At 43.0% G+C, this 18,087-nt stretch overlaps 2 protein-coding genes across 3 annotated transcripts in view; one reads left to right on the top strand and one right to left on the bottom strand.

Annotated features, from left to right (window-relative positions):
* Positions 1 to 1,698: 1,698 nt before the first annotated feature.
* Positions 1,699 to 6,614, bottom strand: mettl4 (methyltransferase 4, N6-adenosine). The gene is made up of 2 exons (XM_063058653.1): positions 6,501 to 6,614; positions 1,699 to 3,236 (listed from the first exon to the last, which is right to left on the bottom strand). The coding sequence occupies exon 2, from the start codon at positions 2,969 to 2,971 to the stop codon at positions 1,712 to 1,714; it is 1,260 nt and encodes a 419-aa protein (XP_062914723.1). The 5' UTR covers positions 2,972 to 3,236; positions 6,501 to 6,614; the 3' UTR covers positions 1,699 to 1,711.
* A 6,622-nt stretch (positions 6,615 to 13,236) lies between these two features.
* The window catches only part of mafk (v-maf avian musculoaponeurotic fibrosarcoma oncogene homolog K), a 30,109-nt gene continuing 25,258 nt past the window's right edge, over positions 13,237 to 18,087 (top strand). Inside the window, exon 1 of one of the 2 annotated variants that reach the window (XM_063058657.1) lies at positions 13,237 to 13,265. The gene's annotated coding sequence lies outside the window, so the exon portion shown is untranslated. Of the gene's footprint in view, positions 13,331 to 18,087 lie in introns of both variants that reach the window. The other variant, XM_063058656.1, reaches the window with a different exon arrangement.

Genomic DNA, 18,087 nt, shown 5'->3' on the forward strand with positions numbered 1-18,087 from the left:
ATCAGGAATTACATATTTCCCTTTACAGTGAACTTAACTATGATCTTCAGTTTCTCACAGCGTTGACATTAAATAGATTCCTAATTCTGAGAGTAGATCTGAATATGGAGGCAAATGGAGCAACATCTGGAAATTCCACCGAGTGAAATTTCCATTTCCCAAAGCTGTCTCACAACTAAAGATCTGTGTGTTTAAAGTTGGAGTTACTTAATGTTTGTCAACTTTGTTACAGCAGTGCTGATTACTACAGCTGTGACTCCCTCCCCTCTGTGTTGGGTGAGACAGGAGTGGTGTTTACAGTGAAGACTTTCTCATCTTTGTATATCCACAGACTGGTGCTTTCTTTAGCCCTTCCACACCCATGATTCCTTCCTTTTGCTGCATGAAAACGGGTATGAAAAGGCAAGAGGATATATTCTTTTCTAAGCAGAATAGCATTAAGGGATAAAGGTTTGGGAATTACCAACTGGGGCAGTGGTAAGGTACATTTGTTTCACAATAAATTTGGAGAGACAGAAGGTCCCAGCATCAAATTGGCTTAATTTGTTCATATTGTGGATTGTCCTGTGTCAACAGTGACCATAGCTGGAGAAGAATGAGGGGGCTTATATTTTTGTAGCCCTCCAGCAGCATAGAAAATAAATCAAATTCAGCAACTTAAACTGTACCCTTTCTCATGCAGTAAAATAGTTGAATGTGCCAACAGTTACTTCCAGGATGAAGTGTGGATATTGCAGGTGTGGTTCAGCTTGTTACTTGGAATGAGGAAACAATATCAAAGCTCCATGTAACTCAAGTAATTAAAATTTACGTGACCACAAATGTTCCAGGGAATAGAGAGGAATGTGTATATTGAACCTTGCATGAGTTAAGGCATTGAATGTATTATTAGTTATGAGGCAATTGGATTCTGGATTTTTCTACTTGATTCTTGCCTTGTCAGAGATTATTGCTGCTGTTGTATTCCATATGTCTCCAGAGCAACAGCTTTGTTTACTGCAAAATCAGAATGAATGTCAGTCGATAATGCACTGATTTTATCATATAACTGTTTTTCAGGGAATAGCTATTTGAAAAATCATAGTTTACTAGGAACAAAGGTTAGATGCATAAGCAAATGTTGCTTAATCACTGGTTTGTACAAGAAATAGGAGGCGCTTTAGAATTTTTCAGGTGGTCAGGAATGCAAATAGGCCCTCTGCCACCATTTGTAAAGATATATATTCTGATTACAACCTGCTGGAGTATAATGAGGCATAGTGGATTAACACCAACTCCAGCTCCCGAAACTTGCACTGGTAATGAAGAGGTGCAGTCTTTTAAATGAAATATTATATCAAGGATGGATGTAAAAATCTCATGGGCATTATTTTGAAGAGCAGGGGTGTTGTCCCCATGTACTGGTTCACAACACTAATCTTCCTGACGGTGCTGACCACAGGGTTGTACTGTGCACACACAGGATGCCAATGTTTGGAACCGTAACTACAAAAGTATTTTGGTGGCGGAACATTCTGAGCTCCTGTAAAAATCATTTTTGGGAATATATCTGAAATTGGATCATCAGTCTCCTTCCATATAAAACTTAAAACAAAGGTGAAACACAACAGTTTTTAAAAAGTGTTCTATATTATAACACCAATAGTCTTTGGCCCTCAGATTGTAAAGGTTGAGTTTTCAGCTCCAGGAGGATGTGGGTATCAATGAACTGTCACCGAGGGAGCAATGGATCAGGTAGTGAAGGTGCGTGTGAGCAGTAGCAGCCTTCACCTCCTTTCTCTGGGCCCAGCTCCTGGAAATAGCTGAGGTGCTGGAATCGCAGCACCTCATTCCCCCAACTGGTCCACCCAGGCTGCAGGTTGCGAGCAAACAGTTCCAGGCACTCAGCATTACATGGGATAAATCCTTTCAGCACTTCCCCCAGAGGAGGCTTGTGAGAATGAAGTGTGCAAGGCACACTGACTATAAGCTTGTGGTCAGGTACTGTGATGCTCCTGGTGCCAGGTTCTCCACCCTGCTGTGCTGGGCTTCCCATGTAACGTCCAAGGACTAGGATCTCATAGGGCTTCTTGTGAACAGAGTCCAGTGGCACCACAAACTCTCCATTCTTGGTCACCTTCACCCAGTGCCACTCAGCCACCACTTCCACCCCCCAGCCGGGGTACAGCTCCTCCTTGACGAAGTGGAGGTGCTTCTGTCGGTTGGTGACCCAGCACACTACCAGGCAGCCAGGGGCAGAGAGGAGTGGCACAGGGAGCTGGCGGATCTGCCAGGGGAAAAGGTGGCTGTAGCCCTTGCATCTCTTAAGGGACTTGTTCTCCCAGGGGGGGTCCAAAGTGATCACGTCATACTTATAGCCTAAGAGTGGCTCCATGCGGGAGATGTCCGACAGCAGGAAGGTACATCGCGGTGGGAGCAGATACTGGTGCCCCATCAGCCTCACGAGCCGGGCACAGCTTGAGCTGTTCTCTGTCAGACAGCCGAGGGGTTCCAGGTCTGCCGCCGACTCACCAGTTAAAACCTGCACCTGCCTCTGGGGTTCTTCCAGTAGCTGCTTGGCCATGAAGCAGAGCTCTACCAGCATGGAGTCTGCTGGGACCAAAGCTGTCCCTTGCTCTCTGCTGCCTGTCTCCTCCACTTCCAGATGTTCCACCAGCTTTTGGGTGCCATTCTGGATTGCCAGACTGACCTTGTCATGGTACTCCAGAGCCTCCACCTGTCCCTGGTTCAGCTCCTGACCCTTCCTCTTGCGCTTGCTGCCTTTCATACTTCCGTCATTGACAGCTGACCCCCACCCTGCAGTTTTGGTGTCAACAATGTAAGGCTTCTCCACTTTGAAGTATTCTGCCCTGAAGACGTATCTGTGGCAGTGTCCATCAGGGGGAGAGTGGTGACAACATCTGTACAACTGGTTGATGTAAGCCTGATGATCCACAAGCCAGCCCACTGGCTCACTCCTGACCACAGACATTTCCTGATATTGGCAAGCGTGCTGAACTTGACTGTCTGCCCCCAGCTAATGCCCTCTCTTCCTTCCTGAAATAAATTGCCCCTTTACACTTCACCCATTTCTTTAATTAAATGCCTTCCCGATAACTTCCACTTGCCCTCACACTGAGGTTGTCCCTTCAACTCAACAGTGCATCTGCTGAGAAAGCTCTCAGCATATTGCAGCCGTTAGCACCTCAATAGCAGCAGACCCATATCTTCAGAAAGCCAGAATGGAAAGAAGGAATCTGTGGATTTAAACCAAAAGAAAACATTAATTCATTGGTAAGCAATAATAAATACCTTTTAAGTATAACTAAATTGGTTTATTATTGTCATATGTACTGTAATACAGTAAAAAAAAACCTTGTATGCCATCTATACAGACAATTTCACAGCGTATTGAAGTAGTACAAGGGAAAGGTACTAACAGAGTCCAGAATAAAGTGCTACAGTTACAGAGAAAGGGCAGACAATCAGGTACAAGATGGATTATCGGGGCAAGTCCAATTAACTGTATGAGGGGACCAGTCAATAGAATTATAACGTTAGAATAGAAATTGTATTTTAAAATGCATAGTGGTTGGAGCTGCAACACTCTCTATAGAGGATGGCTTCTCCGTTCTCATTTAAGAATAACACCTTTGAAATTATATAACATTCTATGACAATATGGAACACCTAGACCTGTAGACACAAGAGAAACGCTGGAAATCTTGAGCAAAACACACAAAGTGCTGGAGCAACTCAAGAGGTAAGGCAGCATCTACGGAGGTAAATAAACTATTGAATTTGTGGGCCAAGAAGGCATGACCCACAGAGTTCCTCCAGCATTTTGTTTGTGTTGCACCGAGACCCAGCACCTTTCCTTCACAGAAGTCTTTACTCTTCAGTAAAACCACGCTGTTCATGCTTCGGCTCCTTGTCAAGAGTTGATCCCCAGTGTTGTGTACTATGAGCCAGTAAAAGGGCCACAATATCACAAACCCTCTCTCAAACCCTCATGTCTGTACAAAAAAAAAACACTCCGCCATATGCAAGGAAAAGCAGAGATCTTCCTTGTGTCTTGCCTGGTATTTCTTCTTTATACTGTACCATTATAAAGGAAGAGCAGATCCGACAACCATTTCTGATTGTCAAACTCCGCAAATTGGCTGCCACACCTTCTACAAATACTTCATTAACTGTAATCTTATTTGGAATATCATGAGGTTCTGAAAGTTGTATAGAAATGCATGCTCTTTGCACACTTTTGAATTGTCAATGTCACAATTTAGAAAATCATAATGGCACTGAGGACTGTGAATCCTTTGAAAATCCTCCTAGCAAGAATATGTTTAAAACTGAGGTTATATGGAAAGTTGGGATGGGGGAAGAAACACACACACAAAGCCCTGGAGGAAATCAGCAGGTCAGGAAGCATCTATGGAAAGGAACAAGCAGCTAATGTTTCAGGCTGGAGACCCTTCATCCAAGACTTATTCCGCATGAGGGAGAAATTCAGCCACAGGCTTGGGGAATCTCATGGCCAAATCCTGTTAAGATTCTAATAATTACAACATCAGGAAAGGGTGACCTGAAAAGTGTATTTTCGATGCAGAGATAATGTTCCTGTTCCCTCCATTGGTGTGTCCAGGGTTGAGGGGTTACAGTCTCAAATTGAGGGGTCGACCGTTCAGAACACTGCTGTGAAGAAAGTTCTGATGAATCTTTGTCAATCAGAATTATTTTCACTGACTTAGCAAGACGTGAAATTTGTTTTGTGACAGCAGTACAATGCAAAGATGTAAATTGAAGTATGTAACAGAATAAATAGTGCAAAGAGAAAGGAGTGACGAGGTACTCTAAATGAACCTTTCAGAAATTTCATGGCGGAAGGAAAGAACCTGTTTCTGGTGGAAGTGACAAGAGGACGTTCGCTCAAAATGCTGGACGAACTCAGCAGGCCAGACAGCATCTATGGAATAAAGTACTGTCGATGTTTCGGGCCAAGACCCTTCTGCAGGACCCTGGCCTGCTGAGTTCCTCCAGCACTGTGTGTGAGTGTGTATGTTGCTCATATTTCCAGCATCTGCAGATTTGCTCATTAGAGAATGTATGCTATATGGTGAGGTTCCTTAGTGATGGATGCCCCTACCTTGAGACACTACCTCTTGAAAATGTCCCCAATAGTGAGGAGGGTTGTGCTTGTGATGGAGTTGGCTAAGTCTACATTTATTCAAGGCAGAGTAATAGATTTTTAGATAGTAATGAAATCAAGTAGTGAATGCAAGAAGGCTGCCACAGTCTTATGGAATGGCAGAGCAGGGCTTAGGGGTTCAGTGGTTTACTCCCACTTCGATTTCTTGTTCTGTAGATATTATTTTAGTTATGGGAAAACCAGATCTAATAGATGAACTTCAACTAAATCATAGATGTTCTCTCTGTGAGACTAATTCATTCCCTGCTGGTCAGTTTTGGAATCTCACTGAGGCAGACTACCCTTCTTACATTTGGTGAAGGAACAATGCAGATGATGGGGCATCAAAACTCATTTTGTGCTTCCACATGTTAAAACCATAAAATTCGTTTGATTCCAGTTTTTGAGACTGGAATTATGTCAGCTCTTGTGTTTATATTTTTAGGGGAAAATAACATGATTTAATTTACTGATAATGGCCAGTGTCACGTACAAGTTTGCTGTGTGCCATCCTAATACCTGGAAGTAGGATCAACCCAAGCAATCTTTGCATCCTTAATAAACCTCCTTCAGTTCAAATGTCTAAAACACATTTGTATGTTGTACTTTAGATTTGTACTGACACCAGAAAGCTGTCAGATTTTTCTGACGTTTTACTTCAAGAACTACAATTTCAAATCTACCTTGACTGAGTTTGCAAGTAAAAATAATTTTTGAATATATTGGAGACTTTGGTTTCTTGTTTTTTTAATGTTGCAATAAACGTTAAATTAAGTTCAAAATAAATTGTATCTAACTGCAGTTGTTTCTGAAGAGACCTTCCTAAATGAGAAATATAAGGGAATGAATTTATAGCTGGCAAAGCATGACAAACACTTTGTGAATATCACCAGATCACTTTATGGGGTAGGGATACGAAGGTCAACTCGGGAGAATTCCCTTTCTATAAAAAAAGACGAAAGATTTAATAAAGCCACCTTGGATAACACACTGAGGGTGAGCTGCAGATCGCCAGTGTGACCACTCAGCTCTGCATTTGGCTTTGAACTCATTTCCCCACACGGCAGTGATGGCGTCAACAGACAACCTAGCAAAACTCCAAAGCAAGTCAGTGGTGAAGGCTTCGGGGTTCTAGAACCAAAACTAACGGGTGGAATTGAGGCATGAAGCTCTGAAGTAGTCTCCTCCTGTTCCTAAACTCATTCCTACAGGTTTCAGCATTTGTCCAAATTGCCAGATGCATTGGTTTAATTTTAATGGAAGGAACGAAACGCCGCCTGCCGCAGATGAACTCGAACTCTTTCTGAAATGTGGTTTAAAAAGCGACACTCACTTCACTACTGTCGGTCAGAGCTCCTCCATTTGGTTCTCTGCTGAGGAACTAACCCGTCACAAAGTCCGACCTGGGACAAGCACTTGCTCACTTGGATCAGACCCGGGCAGCGACACATGACAGGAAATTACATCGAGGAGGAAGTTGCATCGCGCTGATCTCTAGCTCAACACCAATTACATTTACTCAATTTACAGACGATTAAGACTGATTTCCTGTTCCCATTGTAGTCCTACAATTTCCGCCGCCTTCCCTTCCCCGTGTCTGTCCATTTCACACTGGGAACTGCTGTTTTCTCTGTTTATCATTCTTGCCTAGCCTGCTGCCGCCTTGCAGCACTGTAGCATTTTTAATATTGTAAAGTGCACCGCAGGACCCACCTCCATTGAGGTAACCGCCCCCAAGGACAGTGAGCTGTCTTCCCCTTGGTGCCCGATGACGGTCCGTGGTGGAGTTCTGGCTGAAAGCAAAGGCAAGTGTGATTGCCTACCCAAATCAAATGGCAGGGTTATCCGAAAGCATGCAGAAGGCTTACCATAGTGCAATGTGCACCGTTCTCACCTCAGGACTCAGGGCTGTCACAGACCTGAGAGCCAAGCGCAAAATTCAGGATGACACAAATCAAACGGCACCGAGAACATGGTGCTGACAGAGAGAGAAGCCGACTTTCATTCAGATGGGACGTTAGAACGAGCCAAGTCTGATGCATACAAGTTTACAGATATATTTCACCGGTTAACGTCTTGGGGACCATAATATGTAAATACCAGTCCTTATTTATTCAATGCAGGCTGGCCTTTCAACGACAGAGACTATTCTGAAAACATGTTCTTTCCACCATTTCTCTTGGTTCTTCCAATCCTTCAGACCTCATTGCGCTGAGTTTCTGAGGAGCCAGATTATAAGGTGTTGACATGGGATTGAGTGACATTGACACTTGCCACTGAATCTCTGAAACCAGTCTCATTAGGGACGGGTGGGGGGAACGGGGAGTGTTTTTGGATGAGGAGACAAAAGATTTTATTAGGCATGCATCATGGAAATAAAACTGAATCACAGTATATATATATATATATATATATATAGTCATTAAATTAGGTAATAGTGAGGCAGTGTTCGTGGGTTCAATGTTCATTCAGAAATTGGATGGCAGAGGGGAAGAAGCTGTTCCTGAATCGCTGAGTGTGTGTCTCCGGGCCCTGTACCTGAGAAGAGGTACCTGGGTGATGGGGGCCCTTAAAGATGGATGCTGTCTTTTTGAAGCATCGCTCCTTGAAGATGTTCTGCATATTACAGAGGCTAGTACCCATGATGGAGTTTACAGCTCTCTACAGCTTGTTTTGATCCTGTGCTGTAGCTGCCCTCCCCCACAACACCAGAATGCTCTCCATGATACATCTGAAGAAATTGGTGAGAGTCTTTGGTGACATACCAAATCTCCTCAAACTCCTAATGAAATACAGCTGCTGCTGTTCCTTCTTTGATAGGCCCAGGACAGAACCTCAGAGATGTTGACGTTCAGAAACTTGAAGTTGCTCATTCTTTCCACTTCTGATCCCTCTATCAGGATTGGGTGTTTTCACTCGTCTTAAGACCATAAGGTATAGGAACAGAATTAGGCCATTTGGCCCATCAACTCTAGAGCTGTTGGGAGTGGTTCAAACTAAGATGGCAGAGGAATGGGAACCAGTATGATAGAGCTGAGGATGAGCCAGCCTGTTTACAAGTAGATGATATAATATGTAATATAAATGTAAGGAAGGACAGCCAATGATTGTATACATCTGAGACAGAACAAAGAGTTAAGTTGCAATATTCATAAGGTCAAAGAATGCAGGACTGAAGGTGCTTTGTTTAAACGCAAATAGCATTTGGAATAAAGTGGATGAACTCATGGTGCAATTAGAGATTGGCCAATATGATATTGGGGGCATCACTGAGTCATGGCTGAAAGAAGGTCATAGTTGGGAGCTTAATATCAAAGGATATCCTTTTTACCGGCAGGGCAGGCAGGAGGGCATACCTCTTGATAAGAGATGGAATTACATTTTTATAAAGAGGTGACATAGGGTCAAAGGATGTTGAATCTTTGTGGGTGGAGTTAAGAAACTATTATGGGAATCATGTATAGGCCTCCAAGTATTAGCCAAGATGTGGGGGTAAGATTGCAAAGGGAGCTGGAAAAGGCATGTAATAAGGGTAATGACACAATTGTAATGAGGGACTTCAATATGCAAGCGGATTAGGAAAATCAAGTTGGTGTCGGAGTGCAAGAGGGGGAATTTGTTGAATGCCTACAAGATGGCTTTTTAGAGCAGCTTGTGCTTGAGCCTACTCGGGGAAAGTCTATCTTAGATTGGGTGTTGTGTAATAACCCAGATCTTATTAGTCAGCTTAATGTAAAGGAACCCTTGGGAGGCAATGATCATAATATGATTGAATTCATACTGCAATTTGAGAAGGAGAAGCCCAAATCACATCTATCAGTATTGCAATGGAATAAACGGAATTACAGAGGCATGAGAGTGGAGCTTGCCCAGGTGGATTGGAGGAGGATACTGGCAGGGATGACAGCAGAGCAGAGGTGACTGGCGTTTCTGGCAATAGTTCAGAAGGTGCAGGATAGGTACGTCCCACAGAAGAAGAAGTTATCAAATGGCAGGGCTAGGCAACTATGGCTGACAAGGGAAGTTATGAACTGCAAAAAGCCAAGGGAAGAGCATAAAAGGGAGCAAAAATGAGTGGGAAACTGGATGATTAGGAAACTTTTAAAATCCAACAAAAGGCAATTAAATAAGCTATAAGAAGGGATAAGATGAAATATGAGGGCAAACTAGCCAATAATATGAAGCAGAATACAAAAAGATTTTTCAGTTATATCAAGAGTAAAAGGGAGGTGAGAGTTGATATTGGAACACTGGAAGATGATGCTGTTGAGGTAGTAATGGAGGACAAAAATGGCAAATGAACTTAATAAGTACTTTGCTTCAGTCTTTACTGTGGAAGACATTAGTTGTATGCCAGAGGTCCATGAGAGTCAGGGAGCAGGAGTGAGTGCCATTGCTATTACAAAGGAAAAATTGCTGGGCAAGCTAAAAGATCTTGAGATGGATGTCACCTGGACTAGAGTGTCTACATCCCAGAATCCTGAATGAGGTTGCTGAAGAGATAACCTCATGATCTTTCAAGACTGGAAGGTTGCAATTATTGCTCCACTCTTTAAGAAGGGAGGAATGCAAGAGAAAGGAAATTATAGGCCAGTTAGCCTAACCTTAGTGGTTGAGAAAGTGTTGGAGTCTATTATTAAGGATGAGGGTTTGAGGTACTTGGAGACTAACGACAAAATAAGTCAAAGTCAGCATGGTTTCTGTAAAGGGAAATCTTCTTGACAAGTAGCGAGCAGGGTGGATAAAGGAGAGATAGTGGATGTCATTTACTTGGATTTTCAGAAGGCATTTGATAAAGTGTCTCACATGAGGGTGCTTAACAAGATAAAATCCTATGGTGATACAGGATATATACTGGATAGAGGAATGGTTGAAAGACATGAGGCAGCAAGTGGGATTAATGGGGACCTTTTCTGGTTGGCTGCCAGTGGCTTATGGTGTTCCTCACGGGTTTGTATTGGGACTGCTATTTTTCACATTGTTTGTCTGTGACTTAGTGGAATTGATGGCTTTGTGATAAAGTTTGCAGATGATATGAAGATAGGTGGAGGGGTAGGTAGTGCTGAGGAAGCAATGCAATTGCAGCAAGACGTAGACAAATTGGAAGAATGGACAAAAAATTGGCAGATGGAATATAGAGTTGGGAAATGTATGTTTATGCATTTTGGTAAAAGGAACAACAGTGCAGACTATTATCTAAATGGGGAGGAAATTCAAAATCAGAGGTGCAGAGGGGCTTGGAAGTGCTTGTGTAAGACTCCCAGAAGGTTAATTCACAGGTTGACTCTGTGGTAAAGAAGGCAATTGCAATGTTGGCATTTATTTTAAGGGGAATAGAATATAAAAGCAAATAGATAATGCTGAGGCTTTATGAGACACTAGTCAGTCTGCACTTGGAGTATTGTCAACAGTTTTGTGCCCCTTATCTCAGAAAGGATATACTGTTATTGGAGAAGAGGAGGTTCACGAGGATGATTCCAGAAATGAAGGGGTAAACATGTGAGGAGCATTTGGCAGTTTTGGGCCTGTACTCACTGTAATTTAGAAGAATGCATGGGGATTTAATCGAAACCTACCAAATGTTGAAAGGACTAGACAGGGTGGATGTGGAGAGGATGTTTCCTATGGTGGATGTACCCAGAACTAGAGAGCACAGCCTCAAAATTGAGGGGCGACCTTTTAGAACAGAAGTAAGGAGGATTTTTTTAGCCCGAGAGTAGTGGATCCTGAAATGCTCTGCCACAGTCTGCGGTGGAGGCCAAGTCCGTGGGTATATTTAAAGCACAAGCTGATAGATTCCTGATTGGTCGGGCATCAAGGGATATGGTGAGAGGGCAAGTATATGGTGCTGAATGGGATCTGGGATCAGGCATGATGAAAAGGCGAAGCAGACCCAGTGGGGTGAATGGCCTCATTCTTCTCCTATGTCTGATGGTCTTCAGTCTGCTCCACCATTTTGTCATACCTGATCCAATTTTCCTCCTAGCCCCAATCTCCCGCCTTCTCCCCGCACCCCTTCAGACCCTAACCAATCAAAAATCTATCAACATTGCCTTAAATATGCATAAAGGTTTGGCCTCCACAGCTGCCTGTGGCAATAAATTTAGCAGATTAACCACTCTCTGTCTAAAGAAATTCCTCCTCATCGCCGTTCTAAAAAGGATGACCTTCTATTCTGAGGCTGTGTCCTCTAGTCCTAGACTCTCCCAACCTAGGAAACATACTCTCCACATCCACTCTATCAATGCCTTTCAACATTCGATAGGTTTCAATTGGGTCATCCCTCATTCTTCTGAAATCCAGTGAATACAGGCCCAGAGCCATTAAACGCTTTTCATATGATAAGCCGCTCAATCCTAGAATCATTTTCAAACCCTTTTAACCCTCTCCAGTGTCAACACATCCTTTCTAAGATAAGGGGCACAAAACTTCTCACAGTATTCTAAATGAGTCTTCACCAGTGCTTTATAAAGCCTCAGCATTATACCCTTGCCTTTATATTCTAGTCCTCTTGAAATGAATGTTAACATCACATTTGCCTTCCTCATCATCGACTCAATCTGCAAATTAACCTTTAGGGAATCCTACACAAGGACTCCCAAGTCCCTTTGCACCTCAGCATTTTGAATTTTCTCTCCATTTAGAAAATAGTCTACACTTTTATTTCTTCTTCCAAAGTGCATGACCATACACTTCCCAACACTGCATTCCATCTGCCACTTCTTTGCCAAATCTCTTAATCTAAGCCCTTCTGTAGCCTCCCTACTTCCTCAAAAAGACCTGCCCCTCCGCCTATCTTCATATCACTGCAATCTTTGCAACAAAACCATCAATTCCATCATCCAAATCATTGACATATAATGTAAAAAGAATCAGTCCCAACACAAACCACTGTGGAACACTGCTAGTCACCAGTAGCCAACCGGAAAGTGCTCCATTTATTCCCACTCTTAGACTTCTGAGATCAGCCACCACTGCTTTATCCATGCTAGTATCTTTCCATTAATACCATGGGCTCCTAACTTGTAAAGCAGCCTCATGTGCGGCTCCTTCTCAAAGACCTTCTGAAAATCCAAGTTCACAACATCCACTTTGTCCTGCTTGTTATTTCTTTGAAGAATTCCAACAGATTTGTCAAGCAAGATTTTTCCTTGAGGAAACCATGCTGACTCTGTCCTATTTTATCACATGCCTCCAAGTACCCTGAAACTATATTCTTATCAATCGACTCCAACATCTTCCCAACCCCACTGAAGTCAGACAAAGTGGCCCACAGTTTCCTTTCTTCTGCTTCTCTTCCTTCCTGAAGAGTGGAGTGACATTTGTAACTTCCCAGTCTTCCAGAAACCATTCCAGAATCTAGTGATTCTTGAAAGATCATTATTAATCTTGGCCTTTCTGAAGTCCACAGTCAGTTCTTTCATCTTACTGACATTGAGTGCAAGGTTGTTACTGTGACACCACTCATCTTGCTGATATATCTCGTTCCTGTACGCCCTCTCGTCACCATCTGAAATTCTGACAACAATAGTTGTGTCATCAGCAAATTTATAGATGGTATTTGGGCTGTGCCTAGATGCACAGTCATTGGGTATAGTGAGAGTAGAGCAGTGGGCTAAGCACACATCCCTGAGGTGAGGTAAATTACACCACAGTGTATAATGACTTCTTGCAGACAATTCTACAATTTTATTCCCTTTTGTAATTATCTTAATTTTACATTAAACACAATTATATAATATATAATAGCAATAAATATATAACTTTTGTAATGTTCTCAACTGATACAATATTTTGTATAATTTCAGCATTATGTATAATTTAATGGTAAAATATTATGCACAATTCATCTGTAGTGTTGCATGTTATACATTATGGATATTGCATATTGAACACTACTATCTATTTCGGATTAAGGATTAACAATTTATACAGCATATAACATTTAGCACAGTTCTGCTAATATTCCGTTTCTTGTGCTATCCTGCCTTTCCCGCCGCTTGCAGGAAAGCAGTGACGTCACCGGAATTTTCATGAATGAAATCACGTGGACAAACAGCGACTGACGTCAGAGCTGGTTCCCGGAACTGGTGACCCGGTAAGAGCGCGTGTGGACCCTGTCGGCTGGTCAAGCGCGCACCGCTGGATGCGTGTTACAGCGAGGTAGGGAGGGGGTGAGGGATAGGAGAGGGTCTGAGAGGGAAGGCTAAAGCAGGTGGGAGGGACTATAGAGGTGGGGCGTAGGACGTGGAGGGAAAGTGGGTTGAGGCGGAAAGTGGTGGGATTATGGGCTGTGTTGGGGTGGAGGTTGCAGAGTGGGTTGAGGTAGATCGGAGAGCGGAGTGTACATGGGGATGGGAGGGAGGTGAAGGGACAATTAAACGTTGTTGATGCTAGGAATGGGATGGGGAAGCAGAAAATGCTTGGGGGACAAAATGGGTCTTTTGGCATTATGGAAAATGGGAATCCCTTCAGAAATAAATCCTTAAATATACACATAATTTTCAGTTCCTGGCACTGATAGCCCAGCGTGCATTTCCATCATCTATGTTGTACATAAATGCTAGTAACTTGGGCAGTGTATTATGTATTCCACAATTTCCAATAAATTTCTACAGTGCGCTGAAGACAGCACAAATTCACAGAGGTACCTGCGGTAACACCTGATCTGCAGCAGCCGCTGTCTCTCAACTTCAGTGACCCGGATTTAATGCTGACTCTTGATGCTGTCTATATGGAGTTTGTACACTGTCCCTGTCACCGTGGGGTTCCCTTGGTTAGTCCAGTCTTCTCCCACGTCCCAAAGATGAGTGGGTTGTTAGATTAATTAGCCACTGTAAGTTGCTTCTAGCGAAGGTTGATGGCTGGACTGGTGGGAACGTGGGGAGAGTAGATTACAGGAGAAATTGGATTGCTCTGTGGTATGAGAAACCATAGTGTCTCAGATCAGTGTCTGTTCATCAGGACTGGGAAAGTCTCTCGCACTCCGTCAGCTCTGACAGAAGTGATCAGCCTGAAATGTTGATTTTGGTTTTCTTTCCACAGTTACTGCCTGACCTGAGTGCTTTCATTTTATAGACAAGCAGAATTGTTCATTTAAAATATTGATATCAGTGTACTTTACAAGATATTACTTCGGTAACAGTTCAGAACTGTGAGTGACCCTTCATTTATTTTGTCCAGCTTGTTACCACCAGAAGTTGTCTGAAGTTCCATACTATTGGAACATGCCCACATGAATTGCCAACGTGCAGGGCTGGCTAGAAAGGGAACAGATACCAGGAAATCATAAAAGTCAGATGCTAAATCTAAGTATTGGTATTTGGAGAGGCAAAGTCCAGCAGGTGATATCACCTCACTGTACGTCAGCATAAGGTTTCAGAGACCTTGGAGGCACATGAGAAAATAGGCCAGAGCCAGCATGGTTTTCTGAAGGGACATTCTTGCCTGACAGACCTGTTGGAATTCTTTGAGGAAGTAACAGGCAGGATAGACAAAGGAGAGTCAGTGAATGTTGTTTACTTGGATTTTTCGAAGGCTGTTGACGTAGTGCCACACCTGAGGCTGCTGAACAAGATAAGAGCCCATGGTTATACATGGAAGACAGCAGCATGACTGGGAGAAAGCAGAGGAGAATAGAGGGGGTTTTTCCTGGTTGGCTGCTGGTGATTAGTTGTGTTTCGCAGAATTTGGTGTTAAGTCTGCTACTTTTCACATTTTATGTTAATAATGTGGATGATGGAATTGGTGGTTTTGTGGCTAAGTCTGTGGACGATGTGAAGATAGGCAAATGGGCAGGTAGTGTCACGGAAGCAGAAGGGACTCCTTTGGGGCAGATGAGGCCTGTACAAAAGGGACAGGTTGCTCTTGATCCGAGCGGACCAATATTCTTGCGGGAAGGTTTACAAGAGCTGTTGGGAGTGGCTTAAATAATATGGTGGGGGGATGGGAGCGCGGGGTGAGCCAGCAGGTTTACAAGTACTTGATGGATGTTACATGAATGTAAGGAAGGACAAGCAAATGATTGGGTGCAAATACAGATAGAGCGAAGAGTTAAGTTGTACCACAGTGGCAAATTTCAAAAGGCCAAAGAATGCAGGACTGAAGTTGCTGTATTTAAACGCACGTAGCATTCAGAGTAAAGTGACAAACTTGTGGCGCAATTAGAGATTGGTTGGTATGATGTTGTGGGTGTCACTGAGTTGTGGCTGAAAGAGGGCCATAGTTGGGAGCTTAGCATCAAAGGTATAATTTGTATTGAAAGGACAGGCAGGAAGGCACAGGCGGTGATGTGGTTCTGTTGGTAAGAGATAGAATTACATCTTTAGAAAGAGGTGACATAGGGCCAGACAATGTTCAATCTTTGCGGGTCAAGTTCAGAAATTGCAAGGGTAAAAACACTCATTATGGGCAACATATATAGGCCTCCAAATAGTAGCTGAGATGTGGGGTTGAGATTGCAAAGGGAGCTGGAAAAGACATGTAATAAGGGTAACGTCACAATTGTAATGAGGGACTTCAGTAAACAAGGGGATTGGGAAAATCAGGTTGGAGTCGGATCGCAAGACAGGGAATTTGTTGAATGCCTATGAGATGGGCTTTTGCTTGAGCCGACTCAGGGAAAGGCTATCTTCGATTGAGTGTTGTGTAAAAACCCAGATCTTATTAGTCAGCTTAATGTAACGGAGGCTTAAGGTAGAAAAAATGCATGGGAGTTTGGATGATTGGGAAGCTTTTAAAATTTAACAAAAAGCAGCTAAAAAAAAAGCTTTAAGAAGGGAAAAATTGAAATATGAGGGCAAACTAACCCATGATATAAAGCAGGATACTAAAAGTTTTTTCAGTTATATAAAATGTAAAAGGGAGATGAGAGTTGATATGGACCATTGGAAAATGATGCTGGTGAGGTAGTAATGGGGGCAAAGAAATAGCAGATGAACTTAATGAGTACTTTGCATCTGTGTTCACTGTGGAAGACACCAGCAGTGTGCCAGAGGTCCGTGAATGTCAGGGAGTAGGAGCAAGTGCCATTGCTGTTACAAAGGAGAAGGTGTCAGGGAAGCTGAAAGCTCTTAGGGTGAATCAGGTCACTTGATTCTAGCGTGGTCCCAGGGGATTGGAAAATTGCAAATGTCACTCCACTCTTTAAGAAGGGAGGAAGGCAAAAGAAAGGAAATTTCAGGCCAGTTAGCCTAACCTCAGTGGTTGGGAAAGTTTTGGAGTCTATTATTAAGGATGAGGTTTCAGGGTACTTGGAGACTAATGATAAAATAAGTCAAAGTCAGCGTGGTTTATGTAAAGGGAAATCTTGCCTAACACATCGGTTAGAGTTCTTTGAGGAAGTAACAAGTATCGTGGAAAAAGGAGAGGCAGTGGATGTCATTTACTTGGAATTTCAGAAGGCACTGGATAAGGTGCCAAACATGAAGCTGCTTAACAAGATAACAGACAGGAGGCAGCGAGTGGGAATAAAGGGAACCTTTTCTGATTGGCTGCTAGTGACTAATGGTGTTCCTCAGGGGTCAGTATTGGGACAGCTACTTTTCATATTGTTGGTCAATGATTCGGATAATGGAATTGATGACTTTGTGGCTCAGTTTGCGAATGATACAAAGATAGGTGGAGGGGCAGGCAGTGTTGAGGAAGCAGTGCAATTGCAGCAGGACTTAGACAAACTGGAAGAATGAGCAAAAAAGTGGTAGATGGAATACAGTGTTGGGAAATGCATGATTATGCATTTTGGTAAAAGGAACAATAATATGGACTATTATCTCAATACGGAGAAGGTTCAAACAACAGGAGTACAGAGGGACTTTGGAGTCCTCGTGCAAGACTCATGGAAGGTTAATTTACAGGTTGAGTCTGTGGTAAAAGAGGCAAATGTGATGTTGGCACTTATACTTTATTGTTGCCAAACAATTGATACTAGAATGTACAATCATCACAGCGATATTTGATTCTGCGCTTCTCACTCCCTGGATTACAAATTGATAGTAAATATTAAAAATTTAAATTATAAATCATAAATAGAAAATAGAAAAATGGAAAGTAAGGAAGTGCAAAAAAACCGAGGGGCAGGTCCAGATATTTGGAGGGTACGGCCCAGATCCGGGTCAGGATCTATTCAGCAGTCTTATCACAGTTGGAAAGAAGCTGTTCCCAAATCTGGCCGTACGAGTCTTCAAGCTCCTGAGCCTTCTCCCGGAGGGAAGAGGGACGAAAAGTGTGTTGGCTGGGTGGGTCGTGTCCTTGATTATCCTGGCAGTACTACTCCGACAGCGTGCGGTGTAAAGTGAGTCCAAGGACGGAAGATTGGTTTGTGTGATATTCTGCGCCATGTTCATGATCTTCTGCAGCTTCTTCCAGTCTTGGACAGGACAACTTCCATACCAGGTTGTGATGCATCCTAGAAGTATGCTTTCTACGGTGCATCTATAAAAATTAGTGAGGGTTTTAGGGGAAAGGCCAAATTTCTTTAGTTTTCTCAGGAAGTAAAGGTGCTGGTGGGCCTTCTTGGCAGTGAAGCAAGGAGATAATGCTGAGGCTTTATAAGACACTAGTCAGGCTGCACTTGGAGTATTGTCAACAGTTTTGGGCTCCATATCTCAGAAAGGATGTGTTGTCATTAACGAGAGTCCAGAGGAGGTTCACAAGGCTGATTCTGGGAATGAAAGGGTTAACATATGAGGAGCATTTGGCAGCTTTGGGCCTGTACTCACTGGAATTTAGAAGAATGCGTGGGGATCTCATTGAAACCTACTGAATGTTGAATGTACTGGATAAGGTTGATGTGGAGAGGATGTTTCCTATGGTGGGGATATCCAGAACTAGAGGGTACCTTCAAAACTGACGGGCGACCTTTTAGAACAGAGGTAAGGAGGAATTTTTTTAGCCAGAGAATAGTAAATCTGTGGAATGCT

This window comes from Mobula hypostoma, chromosome 9 (assembly GCF_963921235.1).
Source record: "Mobula hypostoma chromosome 9, sMobHyp1.1, whole genome shotgun sequence".
NCBI classification, from domain to species: Eukaryota; Metazoa; Chordata; class Chondrichthyes; order Myliobatiformes; family Myliobatidae; genus Mobula; species Mobula hypostoma.

Bases quoted from the DNA above. Each gene is read 5' to 3' on its own strand.
- mettl4 (XM_063058653.1), bottom strand. From the start codon at position 2,971: ATGTCTGTGGTCAGGAGTGAGCCAGTGGGCTGGCTTGTGGATCATCAG.